The sequence below is a fragment of the Sinohyriopsis cumingii genome, unplaced genomic scaffold, assembly GCF_028554795.1.
Source record: "Sinohyriopsis cumingii isolate HCF-2022 unplaced genomic scaffold, ASM2855479v2 utg002277l, whole genome shotgun sequence".
Lineage (NCBI taxonomy): Eukaryota > Metazoa > Mollusca > Bivalvia > Unionida > Unionidae > Sinohyriopsis > Sinohyriopsis cumingii.
The window spans coordinates 450,094-473,549 of NW_028316176.1; the positions used below are offsets into that span (position 1 = coordinate 450,094).

The window sequence follows — 23,456 nt, forward strand, 5'->3', positions numbered from 1 at the left end:
CTAATTGTATCATAGTAATATGTGCCGATGTAATAAGTATTAGTGCCGATGTGATATGCCGTTTAATTCCGATAACTCCACCTGACTTAGGGGCCCCGAGTGGCCGAGTGATCTAAAGCGCTCACAGTTCCGGATCACTGCCATCTCACCTCTGTCTGCGTGGGTTCGAGCCCAAGGCTCGGCTAGCGTGGGTATGTGGGAAAGCCTGCCAGTAGCTTCTCGTGGGTCGGTGGTTCTTCCCAGGGTTTCCCAGGGTTCTTCCTCCACCAGTTATACTGGCCGCCATGTATAGCCTATCTTGTGCTGAAAAATGGCGTTAAACACTACAACAACAAAAAAAATCCACCTGACTTACATGTATGCCTCTTAGAACGTATAATCCGCTGTTATTATTTGAGGTCTATGTTCAAGGTCATTTAACTGAAACCTAATCTTACGATCAAACTTTACTTACAGAGAAAACTAATATATACTTACCATTCTTCAAGCTTTCACAAACAGGTACGCTTTATGGAAATAAAATGACACAAAATAAGCAATTTGTAAACTTTTAACGTCCCTGCGAAGGCATAAATTCCGGAATAAGTGATATGCGTATACTCGATCTCTGTTTGGCTATTGCAGAAAGAAGAAATCAATAGCAACCAACCCAAGCGGGAAGTAAATTACGCTGTATATTTTGTATGCATTTTGTGGGACACTGAATCACGTGATCAGTTTGATATTTGCACAGGACAGGAGACAATTATTGAGAAGACTTCCTATATATTTCAAGTCTGGTAAAATCAAGTAAGGTTTTGTCATACTCTCAGTTCACATCATTATTACGAACCCTATTAAGGTTATATGCCGACGTTATTACAAGAAGCATTAATAACACATTCACGTAATTAAAATGCAAATTATGAAATATGTAGTATAAAGATATCATATAATACGACAACTGCACAATGAAAAGTGACAAAATTACACTGATACAATTGTACGACCCTTGCAACAGTAATATTTTGACAAATTATATTCATACAACATTGAAAAAATGGAGCAGAATAATTGTCAAATTACATTGCATCATATACCAGATAACAGTCCATGCATACATATGATGATATTTAAAATTCACCTAATCCGGTAGTTTCCATGGCAAAAAGCGTTTAATATCTAAAGAAAACATCATTAAATAGGGTAGATGTAGCATAGTCAATACAAGGAATATTAAACGCGTATTACAATGATCATCCTTGATACATAAAAATCCACTATAACGAGCAGAAAGTATGCTATCACACACACACACACACACACACACATATATATATATATATATATATATATATATATATATATATATATATATATATATATAGTTATAGCATAACAAAAATGTGCTCGAATCAGGAAACATGCTGTGACTAAAGACGAATATACAAGTAATTACTGGCTCGTAGAGAGCCAACATGATTGCTCCAATGAATTGTTAAGCTTCGAAAATAATGTACAGGCATTACTTTTCTGAAACTCTTCTGGACTGAGTTTATGATTTTTATTTCCACGAGAATATAAAATAAAATATGTACCACACCTTGACGTTTGTATCATGGTAGTTCTACTGTATTGGTATATCTAAAGAAATATGGTAATACAACGTAAGATCATGTACATAACATGGATGTTTCATATTTATGCTTAAAAATTTTCGCGCAATTTTGAACTTGGTCTTCTTTGTTTTTCAGAGAAGGCAAACGTGATCTTTTTTGTATTGCTTCGGATGAATTTGTATAGTCCATGGAGCTGAACCTAAGACCCATCTCCTGCATTTTCTCAATTTTCTGAGTATACGTCTTGCATAAAACGGCACCATAGTTTACATGTTGCCGCATCTTTTTGCGAGCGAATAAAATAGTGCAAATCAAAGATTATTCTCCAATAACATTTAAATATTCCCTTTTTGAAATGCATAAGATGTACTCGGATTGAAGAAAAATAATTTTAATAAACGCCTAGACATTATACAGTATATTTTAAGAAACAGTCTACATAAACATTATAAATCCATGTATCTTTAACAGTTTATTCTCTATGTCAAGGTGCGAACTGTGCATATGTTACATCATTTGTAAGATGCTCTATTAAATCCATGTATCTTTAATAGTTTATTCCCTATGTCAAGGTGCCAACTGTGCATATGTTACGTCATTTTGTAAGATGCTCTCTGAGAAGATTATTGCCAGTACTGAACATTACAATTTATTACGTCGTGGCTTTGTAATGCTTATTAAGATAAGAATTCTTTATTTGATACTACAAAGTCCATACCTCTAGCAGCAGAGAGGGTGAACAGACTAATGGTCGAAAAGCGTCGAAAAAGTAAAAATAAGCCTTCCTACGACAATCGCGAAAATAAAAAGTGTCGACAGATTTTTTAAAAAGCGTCGACGTTACTGCGAAAATCTCTCCGGGGTTTGTCTAATTAATATTATTCCATTGTCGTTGGTGATCTTTCTAGTTTATTATGCACGCGTTTTACGCAAAGTACGTCTTCGCCGAGGTCCCCCCACCCTCTCTGCTGCTATATTTAAATCATTATGTTATATTAAAATAATGGTACATCCGGAATCTCATACTGCAAGGATAGCTCGAGAACGATTAGAAGCAATCAAAACATTTCTTCCTGTCAGAGACTCATTTAGAGAAAACTCACGAGCGCAGGAACAATCACAAGTTGACTACGAAGAGGACACTAAAAAACTAAGAAAGCTGCAGAGGCTGTTGAAAAAACTATATTAGAAATACTAAAAGAGAAAGATTACCCGAAACAATATTATTTGGTATACTTAATAAATCTGATATTTTAAAAAACCGTCATATAAAAGTAAGTGATGATAATCTTATTAAATGGATATATCGCGTATATAAAAACGAAAAACAAGCTAGAGGTCCAGACTACGAAAATCTTGATGAAGAAGTAAAAAGACTTTATAGAGAAAAAATAAAACAACATGAACAAGAACAACTTTCCCAGCAGGAACCTTCATATCAAATTCCTATACTGCGGCAAAAGTTTAAGTCGAAACTTAAAAAGTTTAAAGAGCAACTTAAAAAAAAACAGAAGAAGAAGGATCACCCTCAAGACTATTTAAGAAAACAACAGAAGAAAGAGTAACTGGAAGTGGTCTGGGAAATAATTTTGTTTGTCCTAATAATATCCTCAATGATGTGTCACGGTTAGAAGTTCTCTTAGGGGGGAAACGTGCAGGAAATAATTCATCAGAAATAACCAATGAAGCAGCTGATATTTGTCGGCGATTATTTCAAGGTGGTATCATGGATATTCGTGTTTACCGAGAACTTATCGATGAACTTGTTGATGACTTACAGTGACTAGTTGTTAGATAAATGGTAAATAAAACAAGATGATAGTACACAATAATCATCGTAAATCTTACAGGTCAGAGCGGTAAACTCACGGTTACCAATCTATGGAGCAATTTATGGAAATGGACTTGGTGATGTTGTACGGGGATTATTTACAAGGAGAGCTCCAAAAGTAGCACCTATTGCAAAACAATTATCGATAAAAGCTATCGATGTTGTTCGTGAAAAAGCTCCTGGTGCAATTAACAATGTCGCTGGTAAGGCGTTATCGGCGATCAAAGATAGATTAGCACGATTAATGCGACGACGATCACAGCCAGTAAAATTACCAAGTACTGAAGTGATGCCAGCAAATGTCAGTAAAATAATAAATCAGGCTGCAAATCAAAAACTAGCGGAACTATCTGAAGAAGCAGAAAGAAATATAACAGCAAACTTAATAGCAGGAAGCGGTCTTTGTCGACGATGATAATTTAGATCACCATTTGGAAAAATGGTAATTATAATAAAATGTTTAAATGTATATTCGACTCAGCTTTTAAAATGGATGAACCGGTCATCCAAGATGAATCGGTACGTGATTATCAATTTTATTCCTATGACGCAAGACAACCAAATCAGCGGGAGAGAATCGAATTACAGGTTCAGGATACAAGTAGATATTTCTTGCCCGCTGAGGGGTTTATTGAAGTAGAAGGTAGACTTGTAACGAATGTTGTAGCTAATACGCCATATGGTGCTAATTTGCGTGTTGGTTTTGTCAACAACGGGATTATGGTAATGTTTGATAGCACCACGTACATGATTGATGGGAAAAATATTGAATCAGTTCAGAGGGATGTTGTTGTTGCTACAACAATATTGGTCTAGCGAGATATTCTGATGATTACACAAGATCAGCCGGTCCAACAATGATGTTTGCCAAGGATATTACTGACCACGCTGATCATGTTCAATATACTAAATTACGGACACCACAAATACTGCAGTTGATCCACAACCAGTTGATTATGAACACGCAGACAGACCAGGTGCTTGGTTGACAGTAACCACAGATGCTACTCAAAGTACTGTTAATGGTTTATTTACATGGCATATAGCATCACAACAAGGTGTTTCTGCACCACGGCATATTTTTATTGCGCTGCAAGATAATGCTTTGACGAATAATCAAGAACGTTCATATATGCTATTTGACAAACTTGGAGTTAATGAAGTTTCCTTGCGGTTAAACGGACAGCAAGAACCAACAGAGAATATACAACTAAATTTTGATCAAAATCACGTAGCGCGTGTATATCATCGTTTGATGTCATTTATGGGACGTGATCAAAACGTGGATACTGGGCTGCAAATATCACAGTTAGATTTTACAACATTATATCCGATTTATTACTTTTCGCTGGAGCATCTTGATTTATCCAAGCAATCTGTCGTTGATATACACTTTCGAGTTCGTGTTACTGACCCTCCTCCTGATACAGCTGGTCCACCCCTTATTCGCGGCACCTACAGAGCAATCGCTGTTATACTCAGCGACAAAGCGATGTTACTTGAAGGTGGTAGTGGTCGAATGAGGGTCGTTGATGCACCAGTGGAAAATCTTTAATCATCATTTGGAGCGTGGCAAGTATTTATCATAAAATGCCATATCATCACGTTAGTGTCAGACTGACTCCTGATCAGATTAAAAACCTTCAATCAAATTCAGCGAAAAACTGCGGAATGAAAATATCACTAAAGCGAGATCAGATCATGGGTGGTCAAAATAAACTATCATTATCAGAACGTCAACTTAAACATTTCAAAGACGCTAAACAATCAAAAACCGGCGTCAAACTTAATCTCTCTGCGGGTGCGATTTAGGGCTCAGTAAAACCGGTGGTATTTTTCCACTTCTCGCGGTTATTCCAGCATTAATTGCCGCAGCGGCACCTGCCGTAGCCAAAGCAGCCGCATTTGGTGCTGTTGGAACAGCTGCTGGAATGGCTCTAAAGAAAGCAACAGGAAAGGGGTACAATAAAAAGGGACGCGGCCTATAATTGCCATGATCTCGTTGGGGAAGAGGTCTGAGGCTTCCAGGATCACTTTGTTAGATTCCCCAGCATCAAATTTTGATTTACTTGATGCTGCTAAACGATTAAAAATTAAAAAACTTCAGAGGTGTTTTTATGCGAGATCAAATACCGAAACAACCAAACAAACTCTAAACAGGTATTATTCATCTCGACTCGAATTCAGGACCCGGTACTCATTGGGTATCATACGCGGTTGATCCACGTGGTATCGTTTATATTGGTTTATACGGGTTAGCTCCACCCATTGAATTCATCAAGTATGTTGCACCACTTCACGCGCAAGTTTGGTATTCAACGCTACCCACACAAACAATGACAGATCCGCCAATATGCGGCCGTGAAGTATTTAATGTACTTACCGCTATATCAAAATCATCCAAACCGCCACATAATGTCGTGCATGATTATACAAGCAGCCGATTCGTTTTTAACAGATTTAGATCTTAAAATATAATGGTTAATGTTTACGGAAGAACATCTTCTTCACGCGTTAAGAAAAAGTCCGATGACATTGATCTGTTGAAGTACGCGACTAAAGATGAACTCGCTGATATTATGAACCTGGCTGGAGTTGACCCAGATGAGGTTGTTATTTTTCAGGATCGACATGGTAAACTAAAAACCAGCAATATTGAATGGAATGATATAATTCGACGAGTACTTGGTGCGGTCACGGATAACATCCCTATGTTTACTGACAGCGGCAGAATCAGGGATTCAAGTATATCATTTATAACCATCAGAGATCAAATTACAGCAAGTGTTGCTAATCGCGTGAAAAATACCGGTGACACAATGACGGGTGAACTCAGCATGAACGGCAATAAGATAGAAGTTTTAAGAGATCCAACATCCGACGAAGACGCAGCAACAAAAAATACGTTGACGTCAATTATGGCACCGTTGACGGTAAATTATCCACGTTGCGGGCCGAGTATGACGTTCACACAAACGCGTTTACAAATCTTCGCAGAAACTTTAGAAAAATTAATGAAACCGCAGAGGAATTTTTTGGTAATCCGTTGGTCGTTGACATAAAACTTTCTGATATCAAGACGAACATCGACACGATCAAACAAACACAGCAAAACATCGTATCGGGGATTTCTGAGATCGTTAATAAAACCAGTTTGATTAAAATTCCCGGCGGAGTTACTTCCGGGCATATTACCAACATCGTATACACAGTATCATCGGGAGTCGCAACATGGTCACAGCAAAATAAAACTATCAAATATACCGCAACAGTCACTAGCGTGTACAGGCTGTTTGTATTCAGTGCTGCAAAATATGAAATATTTACAACGTATCCATGGCGCCATTCAACTGATAAGTTTTCCGGGTTGTATCTGTTATATTAAATAGCGGAAACGAAGAAATATTTATTCTGGAAGCAGCTGATAAGAAATTAACTGCAACATCTTGCTGGTGGTGTTTGGAATTTGTAGCTGAAACACCTCAATTATTTACTGCATAAATATAATGAGCACCTCAATCGACGATGCATCTCAATACAGGTACAATCAAGCGCGTGAATGGCAGGCAGCGTTGAAAGATCGAGTCGAACAAATACATGGTAAAAGTAAAGAAATATGGGCGACGACTAGTTATCGTCGACGTGATCGTTTATTCAGTATCCACTGTTGTTGCTGGAACCGGTGTGATATTATCAGCGGTGACAATGATGGCATCAGTAGCTGTAACTATTTGTATTTCAGCAGCAACAACGATTGCAGGTGTGCTCAATATCATTTCAAAAAGGTATGTACTTGCACGAATGAAAAATTATCCGATTACATGATAAGATTACATACACTGACGGTCGCATACTCGAAGTTATCTTCGTTGTTATCAGCGAGTCTCAGTGATGGAATTATATCTGATTTCGAGTTTTCAGAAATGATTAAAATATATAACAGTGCTGTTAAAGGTACGAGTATTAATAATGACGGAATTAATCCAGCAGATCGTGACAAACACAACACCGCACAAGACCACGATGATCTCGGTAAGCTCGACTAATCCTGATTTTAACATCAATTTTCCAACTGCAATTCGCGCAAATGAAATTGCACTAGCTCAGTTACGAGTATACCATAGCTGGCCAAATATCAGATCTTAATCATTTGATGGTACACCAGCAAATAATTCGCTTGTATTTGCTAATAAGAATAAACCTGATGGAACACCTAACTGGATTGTTGTTGGAATACCAACTGGTAGTTATGAGATCGAACAAATCAATGATGAATTTGCTCGTAGAATAAAATCAATAACCGGAAAAGAATCAAAAATATCAATTAATATTCATGAGCCGACGCTATCTTCTGCGGTTTTGATACATTCTCCTGATTATGTCGTTGATATTTATCAGTCCACGATAAGATCCGTACTAGGTTCGCCTGATATTGCGCCAGAATATCATGGACCACCAGAACCAAAATTATTTGAATTTCTTACGGACGAAACAAAGTTTATAACAACTCCAGAATACCGAATTTTTTATCCATGGACTGGTAGGGATACTCGTATTATTAATGGTGGAAAATATTATCCTATAGTACCGTTTTCTATCATTGATTTTGATGTAAAAACTTCACCTAATATTGTTTATGAAAGAAATTTCAGATCAAGGTCTAACGAAATTAAAACTGAATACACAACTACATTAACGACATTAGCACGTTTATTTAAAAACTATATCCTGGAGTATCCCAATATCAATCTAAAACATCAGATCATTGCAACGATACAACATTTAAATCAAATTGTATTAGATCTGAAATATTTTAATCAGACTATTATTGAAGTAATAAAGGATAATGATTATATAGATACAGGAGAAAAAATAGTATCAAACAAGCATATATTGATCATTATAAAATAACTGAAGCAGATTTATTAAATTTTACACTACCAGGATTTGAAACCGGCGAATTGATAAGATCACTCCATGATCTTGTCGCGAAAAACTTTCCTGAAATACTCGATGCGTGGGAAAATATAGTCCCACCAGCAACTGTTCTTAGATATAATAATGATTCATACGCCGGCGGGAAACACGTATCTCCGAGAATCCTTAATATAATCTCAACGATCGCGGTTAATCAAGTTTGTGACGTAATCGATGGCAGCTATCAAATAGATCTCAGAAAATCAAATCAGGCTCAACAAGAATACATTTTATACACGTTCACACCACAAATTCCCCCTGGGGATTTGATCGTGCAAGAACCAATTAATCCTGTTTATCTGCGGTGTCATAATACTATGTTAACACGAATAAATTTTAAACTAACTGACCACATAGGACAATTAATCGATTTTAGTTTTATCAGAAACATTTTATTTTTATCAGAAATATTTTATTTTATCAGAAAATATTTTATTTACTCCGAAATTGATATGGTGGTTGATACTCAAAATCGTGTAAATCGATCAGTTTGTTAAAACTGATGGGTATTTAGGTACTCAAAATCATGAAAACCAATCAGTTTGTTAATTCTGATTCTCAAAATCGCGTAAATCGATCAGTTTTGCAAAAAATACTACAAAAAATATTGTATTATTATTCAGAAGTATTTTATTATGAAATTTTTTTTATTCTGAAATTGTTATGGTGATTGGTACTTAAAATTAATAAAATCAATCAGATTTTATGAAAAATAAAATATTTCAGAATAAATATATAATATTTCAAAATAAATATATAATATTTCAGAATAAATAATATAATATTTCAAAACAAATATATAATATTTCAGAATAAATATATAATATTTCAGAATAAATATAAAATATTTCAAAATAAATAAAATATTTCAGAATAAATAAAATATTTCAGAATAAATATATATTTCAGAATAAATATATAATATTTCAGAATAAATATATAATATTTCTGATAAAAATAAAATATTTCAGAATAAATAAAATATTTCAGAATAAATATATAATATTTCAGAATAAATACATAATATTTCAGAATAAATATATAATATTTCAAAATAGATATAAAATATTTCAAAATAAATAAAATATTTCAGAATAAATATAAAATATTTCAAAATAAAACAATATTTCAGAATAAATATATACAATTTAAAAATAAATATATAATATTTCAGAATAAATATATATTTCAAAATAAATAAAATATTTCAGAATAAATATATAATATTTCAAAATAAATATATAATATTTCAGAATAAATAAAATATTTCAGTAAAAATATAAAATATTTCAAAATAAATAAAATATTTCAGATTAAATATAAAATATTTCAAAATAAAAAAATATTTCAGAATAAATATATACAATTTAAAAATAAATATATAATATTTCAGAATAAATATATATTTCAAAATAAATAAAATATTTCAGAATAAATAAAATATTTCAGTAACAATATAAAATATTTCAAAATAAATAAAATATTTCAGAATAAATATATACAATTTCAAAATAAATATATATTATTTCAGAATAAATATATAATATTTCTGATAAAATATATAATATTTCAGAATAAATATGAAATATTTCAAAACAAATAAAATATTTCAGAATAAATATATAATATTTCAAATAAATATATAATATTTCAAATAAATATATAATATTTCAGAATAAATATATATTTCAAAATAAATAAAATATTTTAGAATAAATATATAATAGTTCAAAATAAATATATAATATTTCAGAATAAATTTGTCATTTCTGATAAAATAAAATATTTCAGAATAAATATATAATATTTCAGAATAAATATATAATAATTTAGAATAAATATATAATATTTCAAAATAAATAAAATATTTCAGAATGAATATATAATATTTCAAAATAAATATATAATATTTCAGAATAAATATATATCATTTCTGATAAAAGAAAATATTTCAGAATAAATATATAATATTACACGTGTTCGGTCGTTTCACCAACGAATTAACTCGGGATCGTTTCACAATCTAACATAATCTTTATTAATAGTCTTATACGAGTACTAATCGTTTTCTTTGCCTTGTATTCATGGGATAACAGCGATCTAATTTTTTCTACTGCGGCAGAGAGAGAGGAGTGAATTCCTTGACCTGATTATCTTTTACTGCAGCTAGTTACTGGAACATCGCCGCCTGAATTCGTTTTATAAACTTGTATTCAGACGATAGTGTAAAACCACCATCAATGTTACTTTGTTCTAAAAATTCATAGTCAGAAAGAATCTTTTCAGGATTCAGTTCATCAAATACATTAATACTGTCTTTTTCTAATTTTTTAATAGCAATAATTGCATCATTGATATTTCCATAGTTCATTATTTAGTATATATATATTTAAAAGAAAAAAAATATCCCCTATGAACCTCTAATTCGAGTCTTTTAGCAAGTTCAGGAAGGAGCACAGCACAACATCTATGATGAATATATGCAATGAATGACAATCCCCTATGAACTTCTAATTCGAGTCTTTTAGCAAGTTCAGGGATATATGAAATATATACAATGAATGACAATCCCCTATGAACTTCTATTCGAGTCTTTTAGCAAGTTCGGGAAGGGGCACAGCACAACATATAGTATTTACATATTTACAACCCAGAACTCGTAGCTTTCCACCGCATTCTACTAAGCTCAACGGGCACACGAAATACTACACCCTACGAGAGCCCCTAACCCTTCAAACAACGGTCTAGTGGCCCAAGAGGGTGTGTTTGGTGAAGACAGCACAAACATATTCAATGAATGACGTGAAATATATACAATGAATGAAATCTTAATTAAGAACAGCACAACATATACAATCCCCACATTGAACCCCTATTCGGGTCTTTTAGCGAGTTCAGGAGGTATTTATAATATATACAATGAATGAATGACAGTACAAACATAAATGTTAATTAAGGACAGCAGAACACGTAGTATTTATAATATATACAATGAATGAATGACATGAAATATATACAATGAATGAAATCTTAATTAAGGACGGCACAAACATATACAATGAATGAATGATGAATGAATGACATAGAATATATACAATGAATGAATGACGGCACAACATATACGGGGGCCTTCTCTACGTTCAACAGATTTTGACACCCATCCATATAATCAGCCCGTGGGTGATACAAAACATGTATCTACCATCAGTGATGTGGTGGGTGAGTGTCTTTTCTGTTGAGTTTTGAGGCTTCAGGCGGAGTCCCCATTAATTATAAAAACGCAAATATGCGTAACCACCGACCAGTTATCAGCCATGGGGATTCGATCGCCGGGCCACGAGTATCATGGTCCAATACGTTAACAATTGAGCTATCGAATCAAGCTAACAATATATGTTTCAGTAGTTATTATAACCACGGTTTCTGAATAGATTGTAAGTTATACATATTTCTGCATTAAAAAAAGACGTTTTTAAATAGATTGTAAATATTTCTGTATTAAAACAGCGGTTTCTGAATATATTGTAAATATATAAACAGCGTGTTCTGCCAAGATTTTTCGTAACAGATTCTAAATATATAAACAGCGTGTTCTGTCTTGATAAAATATGTTTTCATCTCCTACTACAACATCAAACGTTTTTACCTACAGATCGGTTTGAATATTTATGCATTATAACAGCAGTTTCGAAACAGATTGTAAATATGTAAACTGCGTATTCTGCCTCGATTTCTCGTAACAGATCTAAAAATAACTCCGCTACATTGTATGATGGGAAATACGTTAATTTTTTTTTTGTAAGCTGAAAACCATAAATATCTTTCTTTTGTATAATTATTGATATTAATTACGACGTAGATGATTAATTAACTAATTACGAACATAAAAGTAAAAAATCTACGAAGAAAGCTATATTACAGAAGTAATCTCCCTTTCGCGTGAGTTAAAAAATAAGTAGTATACGATTATACAATACTGGGTCCCCCAAAAAATAAATCGTTAACATACACAGTTTAAGGTAATTACTTGATAGTGATGATAGTTTATCTCATTTACAATATTGGAAGGTGATTCTTTGTTTATCTTTCTTGGAAAAAGTAGATTTGGTTAAATTTTCTGCGACATATTTTACCACACGCGGATTAATATTAAAATATTTCGCAGCTAAATTCATTGATTGAAATATAATATATTCACCCGTCTCTATGTTTGTAGATTTTACCGCCCTCCTTCCGGTTGTTTTACATCTAACAGTATTACCACGTGTATTATTCTCGCTCTGTGTAACAGTTTGAAGGTTGGATAAATTATTATTTTGAGGATTCCCGTCAATATGATCGATCATAAGACCGTCTTTGATCAACCCCTTGTGACATTAATACACAAATCGATGACAGAGATAATTTTTCTTCCCAGCAGTAAATAATAGGTAACCAGCATTATTAATATAAACAACTGGTACTTTCTTCTGACAATTTCTGATCATACCTTTAATATTTGATTCATAGTTTGTTATTAAAGGATGCTTTATAAACTCGTGGTTCATATTTTGCTCCATTATACAATAATATCATTTGTTTAAATCATAATTTGTCTGAAAACTTAGATAATCCTCCATGGATTTTATAGCGTTGTCATTGACTCTGTCAAGGTCATCATTTTTTTTTATCATAATATCTTTTAAGCTCTCTGTATCGTTTACCACCACAACACGCACACAACTGTGTTTTTCTCGTACTCCAGCACCACAACGCAGACATGGTATTGGTCCTAAGCTTCCACGTTGAACGCTTTGCAAGTGTTGTCTGCAGAATTCCTTCCTGCAGGGTTTATTGCAACGAGTTAATGATCCGATCATCAACCATTTGCATTGAGACATTGTATATATAATATTTTTTATTTAAATACTTGTCTGAAATATAATATGGATGAGTTTGAGAGATTATCCAGAATCAGGCCTTGGAAAACAAGTAAATTCAACCTCGACAGGATATATCCTGACGTGCCGATACGAGATTTGGTTGATCGGAAAAATAAAAGTTTGATCAATAAAATTCACGACGCCAAGAAAAAATTTCACGCAGATGGTGCATCTCTTGTCCGGTCAACGTTCAAGATTATTCGCAATGGCAAAGTCAAGGCCAAAGGTGTTGATGCTACGATGAATGACAAAAGAGCAGCAGCTATTATTAAACAACTCGATGATAGAAGTTATCTTTTCAGAATAAAATTTGTCATACTTGCAGAAACAGATAACTGGATTATCCGTGAAAAATATGATCTCGTCCACGGTAATAAAAAGTAGAAATTCCAAACCAGGTCTATTGACCGGTATTGACAAACCGTATTATGAGCGAGCGTATCCTGTAACAACAGTTATTTATGGAATCTATGTGATAAATGAAAAACCTAGCGTTGATAAACTGGCGCGATGAAATTTTCAAAAATAAACTGTGTAGCCGAACGAATAATAAAATATTTTACAAACGCGGCCCGTGGAAACGGTTTAACAGATAAAAGACTCACAATAATAAACGAGTGGGGCGAAACAGTTAAAGATACCGGAGCGTCTATCAAAGATGTCACTGAGTTAGGAAAACTATTAAAATTCCCAATAATCGTAGCGACGATAACACAAGAAATATTATATGAATTAAAATATAACTGAAAAGGAGCTTCGATCGAAATTATTGATCATAACGTGCATGCATGGACTAGCGCAGTAACAGTGTTTCCACGAAATCGAACTGTTAATTTTTTGATGATAACATGTTTGATTTTATTAACAAAATAAATAAAAACGATCCTGTGTCAGTGTGGTTATTTAAGAGCTCAGATGATGAAAAATATGATTAATTTGTGCGACCTAATGGGTGAAATATATCGTAACAAATCCCTCCATGAAGAAATGAAAAATCTTGCTCAAAAATATCAAAACATATTGATGAGTTGCTCAGCAACTGTTTCACTGTTCCGTCTGTTGAAACTCATGTTGCCAGAGAAAAAGATTCGTGGAAACCAACCCGAAATGAATTCCTTTCGGATATACAATCAAGTTGTGTCGAGTATGGCCACGGCGGATTATGGAATACCAAATATTATTACAACGATATGATATCTGTTGATATGGTTGCATGTTATCCAGGAAGTTTACTCGGATACGGAGATTGTTCTAAGTATTTTGCAAGGTTCGGTCATCCAACACATGAAATGACGCGAGCATCGATAAATGGACCATTACCGGATTTTGACCTAACTGGATTTGCTTGTGTTGAATCATTCGAGTTTGCTATGGATCTTCATACGATATGTTATATTTGGTTTGGTAGACATTTCTCAGAAAAACGCTGGGGATCAATAGTTTTATTACTATATATGCTCGATTGTGCGATATTGGTATCGTTGGTGGTTAGTGAGGCAATTATATCATATAAGAAACAAACCGAGGTTTGGTTACCACCGAGGGAAAATATCAGTCTCGATGAGGTCATTAAGGAATTTTGAGAAAAATGTCCTGATAATTCCCCCAATGATATCATCAAGGAGCTCCTCGAATCCTCGAGATTAAACTCAATAATAGCGATAAAACAGCAAAGGATGTTGGAAGAAAAATAATAGGAAAGTTTACTCAGGGTGGAGCATATGATCATAAACAACGTCATGCACGATTAATACTGGATGATACCGAATACGATTTTATAGTTGCTGATGCAGCAGCGAGAAATATATTTATAAATCGCGAAGATGTTTATTTATCAAATGAAACACGATTAGGTACGATTGTAAGCTATATGGATGGAGAATAGCCTCAGTATACGCCTTTAAGAACATCGATGTTGGCCTACGTGAGCATAAACTTGCTATCTATGATAAATAAATTTCCCGATACCGCAGTTAGTGTTGCAGCGGATTCGTTCTACATCGATAAGAAATATGCAACGTTGTTGGATGATTTTACAGACGATGATGCACCATGGGGTTCATGGATAATAAAGAAAGAAAATATACTTGATTATTCAGAATTAGCAGATGTTACGATGAAAAATGATTATTATAAAAATCAGCGATCAAATATATCATCGACAACTTCGTTGTTACCATCGGTATATGATCCAATAGCTAGATATAAAACGATATACATAAACGGACCGGGTGGTTCTGGCAAAACCACTCGAGCGATCGAACTATTTCAGAAATCAGATATGATCGTGCTGACACCAACACATAGACTCGCGCGAGAGATGAAACAACGAGGAGTACAATCGTGTACTTATCACAGCTTCTTTCGATGGAAGGGTGATACATGGACATCTTTAAGGATGGGAGAAAAATATATTCCATGGATCATCATTTGGGATGAAAAATGCACGGTGTCGTTGGAAACATTAAAAACATTTCTAAATTGGTTATTAACAAGAAATACTGCCGTGATAATGTGCGGCGATCACGGTCATCCACCACCGTTTGTTGGACCATCTCCACATGGATGGCTAAAGAAATTTGTTGATTATTATGAAGAAGTGTCTAATGATCATAGAGCACTTGATGCAACATTGAAACCGTTTAAAAAATTAATCAGACTACAACCGAATAAAATTCAGTGTGAAGTAATGCGTGGAATAATTTCAGAAACATCCATGAACGACTTTCTACAAACATGGCGACCAAATGATCTGATAGTTGCAAGTAGAAAGATAGTTCGTGATATACTTCAACGGGAATTGTTTCAGTTGCATAAAGAAAAATATCCAACATTGCCAGTTCCGTTATGTTATCGACCAGCTGATACACGGCGGCAGAATATTGATGTTGATATTCCAGGACAGATCGAGAAACAGAATCTTGTGCTGAATGATGTTGTCGCAGTTGATGTTGATGTTGTTGGAGATGCTCTACGTGCTGATAAATCCCGGTGGACGCTTGGATACGCAATGACGATTCATTCATCTCAGGGTTTAACTATCTCTGATACAGTTGTTTGGATTGTCGATGATCACATCGAATGGTCAAATTTAGTTTATCTAGCAGTGTCTCGAGTTAGAAAAATATCACAACTGAGGCGAATCGTCTTGGACGAGTCAGTGATCAATGATGATATTGACAATGATATAATAAGAAACAAAATTAGCTGGTTATAAGCAATCTGATAAAAAAATAAACACGATTTTGATCTTGATATTGAATTTATCAGCACGTTGAAACAACAACAGAATAATCATTGTGCAAGTTGTAATTGTATAATGTTATGGCGGTATCTGAAAAATGATCCAAGACAATTTATCGTAGACAGAAAAAAATAACAATCTTGGTCATACACGAGAAAATATCATGTTGACCTGTCTTGAGTGTAATCGACGTCGCGGTGCTGGCACCAGTGCTAGTTAAGTGATCGCGGTGGTAATTGTGTATCATCGGGAATTATAATTGTTCACGTACAAATCCACGGCTGAGGAGCAGTTGAATCTAATCGGTAGATTGCGGGTCTACCTGAGGATCTTGTGTGTGGTAACACTCCAAATAGGATCAGTCGTTCTTTTTTTACCACCTTCGAGTTCACCTGGCTGGTATAAATACCTTACAGTGATATTACCTAATACTGGCTGTGCTGAAAGATCACGTCGTTGTATTGGTATATGTGCGCTTGTAACTGCATTAATGGGTTTCATGTTGGTTGTTCGAGTGATCTCATTATTAAACGCTGTTATCACGCTTGGTAATCTTGCAACCCATTCACGAGATCTCGTATCCTGAATAAATTCCTTCGCGTATTGATATCCAAATAACCGCTCAGCTAGCGTTCGATTAAATCGTTCAACAATTGCCTGATCACGATGAATCGCAGTATGCCCTCGTCGTATTTTGGTATTATGTTGTTTCATCAGCGATGATACTGGACCAAGAAATTCCTTGCCAGGATCAACCTGTAACAGCTGTGGCCATCGTAGAATACCTCGTTGATAAATTCGTTGAAAAGCATCGGCTACTTCAGATGCTGTTTTCGTTGATAGCGGTTCTGCATCTTTATATCTACTTGCAACATCAACAACGGTTAACGCGTATTTGCACGTTTTTCTGCATACAGTATCATGTGGTAAAACAGAATATCAGCTTGCTGAACTTCAATAGGAACACTAACATCGAAATGTGCAAATCGAATTTGCTTAGGTGGTGGTAGGTAAATTTGCCATATTGTCTGTTTGGATAACCACGCTTTAGCAGTAGAATGTTTAACTGCTGCTGCATCAGCGAGTTTACTAATTGCTGCTTTACCTTTCCAGTATCCAATTGGTGAATGATAAATAGATTCCATTTTATATATTACCAGCCCCTAGCGCTAATTTACCTTTCATCGCGGATTTTACTAACCAATTAGCTAATGTTTCTTTGATATTTTTATTTTTTATAGAATTTAGCGCATGAATTAATTTCACCTCTGCAATATGCCTATGTTGTAGATCATTCCTTTTATACGCAACATCATGAGCATGACATGCTTTATCAACAGCGTTTATTGGTTCTCGCCTGGTTTTGGTTGATCCTGATTATCAAGCCTAATATCAAGTCGAGTGCCAGGACCGCAATAATTATATCCTGGTAGATGTTTTTCTCCTGGGTATTTGGCCCACGGAGTTCCCGGTAACTTTGTTAATTTTGCTGCAATATCACCTCCTCGTTTTTTTTTTTTTTTAATGCTGACTTTGTCCCTGAATTATAACCGGGAATAAATTTAAATTTCTTTGTACCACACCGCGCACATTTACCCGTAACAGCTAATCTATTATTTTTTTGTGGTAATAGTTGTTAGTGTATCCGTCGGGGTACGCGTCCTGCACTTCACACAATGTAAATCCATATATATTTTATACGGCATGGATATAATTGATTTCTCAGCGACAAGAAAACGAGAACCTGTTAAACACCATCCTGCGTTACCGAATTCGATCAGAATGATAATAATAGGACCATCTGGAAGTGGAAAGACACAGTTGTTACTTAATCTTATAATGAGATGGTTAAAGTGGGATAAGTTGTATTTGGTAACCCCGTCAGTTGATGATCAACGATGTTATGATGTACTTAAGGATTTTAATGAAAACGCGCGATTACTGGATGACGATGTTATCAAGTTTATAACTGATATTGATAAAGCACCATCAGTAGATTCCATAGATGGATTTATTAATAATTTGGTTGTATACGACGATGTGATGCTGGATAAACAAACAAACCCAGCTAGAATATTTTCTCGAGGTAGACATAAAAACAGTGATGTCATTTACGTTACTCAAAGATACACACAAATACCAAAAGTGATCAGAGATAACTGTAATATTTTAGTTGTGTTTAATGGAATTGATACACACACGATGAGAAATATTCATCACACTTGGTGCAGCGGTGACATGGATATAATTAAATTTAAAAATTTCTTTTCACGAGCGCAAGCTACTCAGCATGGATTTAGACCAATAAATTAGCACGATCCTAGAACAAGATATCGTATTGGACTTGACAAAATATTTGGATGAATAGCAGCAGAGAGGGTTGGGGGACCTCGGCGAAGACGTAATTTGTGTAAAACGCGTGCATAATAAACTAGAAAGATCACCAACGACAATGGAGTAATATTAATTAGACAAACCCCGGAGAGATTTTCTCAGTAACGTCGACGCTTTTTTTAAAATCTGTCGACGCCTTTTATTTTTTCGATCGTCGTACGAAGGCTTATTTTTACTTTTTGGACGCTTTTCGACTATTGGTCTGTTCACCCTCTCTGCTGCTCTTCTAAAATAAAATATCGATATAAATTAAAATATTGTAAACATAAAAGAACATATATATCATAGCTACAAGTATACAGATACATTTACAACTATTAACTGCGACATGGATTGTTAAGAACGAAATTAAATGACACAATTAAATAGGAATTTGTTCCATCTACTAATAATATGAGAATTTAAATAAATGTCATATTTCCAAAGAGATTTCAATATACAATTCTTACAATTATATATTTTTGTCATCATTGAGAATACCTACTTTCTCATTTTTTTTTCGAAACTTTATACATTATAATTTACAAACATGTTGGAGGCACTGTTACACCTAGGAAGACCTAATAGAAAACAAAGACTATTATTATAACCAATAACTAGTTTTCTTTTCATACATTCACTAAAATTTGTCACAGAGGAGCACAATACATAGTGCAGCAATAAGATTTGAATAATCTAATTTTGATATTCATTGAACAATTCTTGAATTTACGTAGAAGCCTGTTTGTTCGAGTACATAAAAATCGGTAATGTCTCATCATATCTTCATTATCCGACCAATTGGATTTCAAAATATGACCCAAATACGTATAACTGTTGACATAGGTAAGAGCATTGCCGTTAATATGTACAAGGGGATGAGACGGTAATTTGAAGGACGTTGGCTGATTTGTTTGTATTATAGATTATATCATTCTCAAATGCGTATTGCTTTCTATTATCATTTATTGTCTATTTTGCTCCCATAACTTGCACACATGACCTATAATTCTAAACATTTTCAACGCAGTTGAATGTGAAAGGTATTAAACTGTACTGCATGGTCAATCCAGTATCGATTATCAACTGTTGACATAGCGACTATGAGTAATCTTTTGCTTCGATTTGTAGTTGACGTAAACAGTGTTTACCAGAAACCCTGCGTTTGCATGCATCTTTACACGCATATGTACCCGTTTTAGAAATTTACACGCGCAATCTAATGTCCCTTTCGAAGAGTACCAGAAGATAGGATGGCTTTGAGGTGTATATTTTCAATTTAGCTATATTTTAATATTTATTTCTTAGATATGCACGCCATTAACAGCAATCACACTTTTAGTATTTATATAGCAGTGTTCAAACGCCACCCGCTGCCCCAGATGACTTCTGATTTTCTTTTATTTTATGAACAACATTATTTATTTATACTTGCAGGAGACAGATAGACAGCAGCTGACTTGTGTAGCATGTGACTGAAAGAGGTTACCACGTGTGAACAGAATGTCCGTCCGACAAGTCAGTCAGTTTCTTTATAAATTTTATCTACATAGTAGATACATGGATATTGACCCTATTAGAAACATTTTATTTGGAATATCGGATATTCCATTGAACAAAATGTACTACATCCCAAATTGTTAAGTCACGTGCATGCTTTTTGGAATGATTATTCGATTCACGTTACATCTGGTATTTTCTCAAAGTTATCTCACTGAACACATGCTTGCATTTGAAAAGACTTTACACTGTGTCTCGATCACTACGAAAGCTAATATTGACTTACCATTTTGCGTACTTCCACTGTAGATATGGCCCTATGGGGACGAAATGAACAAACGACTCCTGCGCTGAGAAGTATCTACCTCTTAACGTTAAAATGTGTCAATACAGTTGTGGCAAAGATGGTGTCATTTCCAGAACAACTAATATGAGTATATATTACCTGATCTTGACAATTATAACAAAGAAATCAATATAGCAACCAGCCGGACAAGGAAGTAAATCACCCGGAATTTTTGTTTGGTCATACTGTCTCGCGGGTATTCTGGTCTTTGCACGCAGTGGATTACACTAGTCAAAATATAATGCATGTAAATTTCAATTCATGTTTTCGCTTGTATAATTTGTTGATCACAACATTAAAAGAAACCGTCACAATCGATTATAGCGATGCTTTTAAAATGACTTATTCATAAGACATACAGTTAGTTAATCTGCAAACCAAGCTATACATACATTAAAACACGCATCATATGCTCTTGCAACATTTACACTTTCAAAATTACACACATACAGTATTAAGACATGCAACATAAGAAAAAATCGACAGATTATATTACATACATATAATCATTATAAATATTTTATGGATAAATAAACATACCTGGAAATATAAATTTTAAGTACATAATCTTGAATGGGATAAATGACACACATAACATATAACATATCTCAAATATGTGCTAGTCTAGTATACATATACATGCATGCTGATATTGAGAATTTACCTCATACAACGGATTATACGGTATTCGTTATATATGTAAAGAAAGCATGGTTGCTGTTGGAGAAGGTGTAGAAAGGTTTTACGAGTAACAGGTAGCACGTATTAGCATACGATATATTTAATATATGAAAAAATATCTCGCTCCCTGTAGTTCTATTTTATTTTCATATCCAAACGATGTGTACGTGTGTGTTTTAGAATGTTAACGTAGCTTTAACAATGTTTCAGCCATATCGCTACGATGTGTGCAGTGATGCATTTTATAGTGATGTCGAGCACTGGGGTATCATGCCGCAGACATGTAGCATTATGTCTCATCCAGTCTCATTATAATGACACCAGGCCTACCAGTCCTAACATGAACCTCCTAATGGTGAGCGCCAAGCGAGGTAACTGCCAGTACCATTTTGATAGGTTATTAATATGATTCGGCCAGGATTCAAACCCGCGACCTCCAGCATCCTAGGCGGACGCTCTAGACACTTAGGCCACCGGACGAGTATCTAAAGGATGTTTCATTAATTTGTATAAGATCTATAAAAAAAACAGGGTGAGTTATATTAAAAAACTAGACTCCAATTGAATTTAACTTTCTTATTCTTTATTGTTATTGATAGCAGACCTCCATATGAACGTGAATACTGGTCATGCATGAATTTAACACATCAGTCCGGTATTTCCAAAATTGTCTGCATATTAATCTCCCATCAAACTGCAGTATCATGTAAGAGAGTCTAAGTCAGATTAATCTATATAAAAGAAATTCCATGTAACGCTCTTCAAAGTCAGTACCTTGAAACTGTTAAGAAAAGCGCGAACATAATATATATTCTCCCAAATTTTGAAATGTTATTTAGAAGCTGTTGTTAACATAAAGTTTTTCCCCGGGTTTATGCTAAATAGAGATAGTCCACATCATCCCTCTTGATGAAATCATTTTAGTTTTAGTTTATTTTACAATTTTCCTGTCTCTTCCGTTCATCCAGATTTGACCTCCACTAGGTTGCCAAGGTGTGTTTTATGCAGCAGCAGTTATGTGTTAAGTACATTGTATAGTACATAATAGACGAAAACGACTTTCAACTCGCGGTCATTGTCCATGGCGTTCGCGGATAATACACCAACGATGCTTGACTCTTGTTGGGCTTTGGCCTTTGTGAATATTGATATCAAATATGTCCAAGCACAAAACGCATATTCGTACTTATTCGTCCTTTTTATTGTGTTGTCTGTGTTGACCCTACACACTAAATGTTACAGATGTCTTAAAGCCGATAATAAACCTATGTGTCCATTAGATAGAGGGTTATGACCAAACAAAACAGCACCATTCAGGAAATGAAGAATGCATCGAAGAACACTGTATCATTGTCGACTCTGAAGACCCACCAACTAAGAAAATTGTGTCATCAACTTTCAAATAGCCGGCTTGGAAATTAAAATCCAAAATGTTCAATCATCCTATTTAGTGCGTCTGTGTAAAACGCTTACAAATCAAGAGGCCTATATTGTCAATTGATCGCAGTTAGCACTGATTTATTCAGACTGGATTCTTTCTGCTAAATATGTGAGTTTCTTCATTGTCTGTGTAAAATTATTAATATTTTGTTTCGGTTATTTTAATTGTGCATTGCTTCGTTTCATTCATTCTCTTCCTCAACGTAATGGTTCCCTCATTGAAATTTTGGATGTAATATGACTTTCTTTCATTGTCTTTCTCAATCTTCAATCTTCTTAGATAATTGCTTGTTTGTTATTTTCACATCAACAATTCATATCTAACACTGACCATTTCCTCACTGACTTTTAGCAATTTCATGTTTAAAGCAGCCTGTATACTTTTATTCAAACTCTTCAGTGCGGTTATTTATATTCTTTCGTAACTTACTAATTCCAAAATTGTAAATTCCTTTTTCTTTGGTCTATTGTATATATTGATATTGATCTGCTTTCGTATGACAAAACTGACTTATCATTTTTGAGCTGTTGTCTAACTTGCCAC

At 34.3% G+C, this 23,456-nt stretch overlaps 1 protein-coding gene across 2 annotated transcripts in view; it reads right to left on the reverse strand.

Moving 5' to 3' along the window:
* Positions 1–20,883, reverse strand: part of LOC149770820 (heat shock 70 kDa protein 12A-like) — a 41,678-nt gene extending 20,795 nt beyond the window's left edge. The window contains exons 1-2 of one of the 2 annotated variants that reach the window (XM_089949079.1): positions 20,732–20,883; positions 478–506 (exon numbers count right to left, since the gene is read on the reverse strand). In XM_089949079.1, coding sequence (XP_089805205.1) covers positions 478–480 — 3 coding nt within the window. In that variant the 5' untranslated portion in view covers positions 481–506; positions 20,732–20,883. The remainder of the gene's footprint in view (positions 1–477; positions 507–20,731) is intronic. The other variant, XM_089949078.1, reaches the window with a different exon arrangement.
* Positions 20,884–23,456: the final 2,573 nt, after the last annotated feature.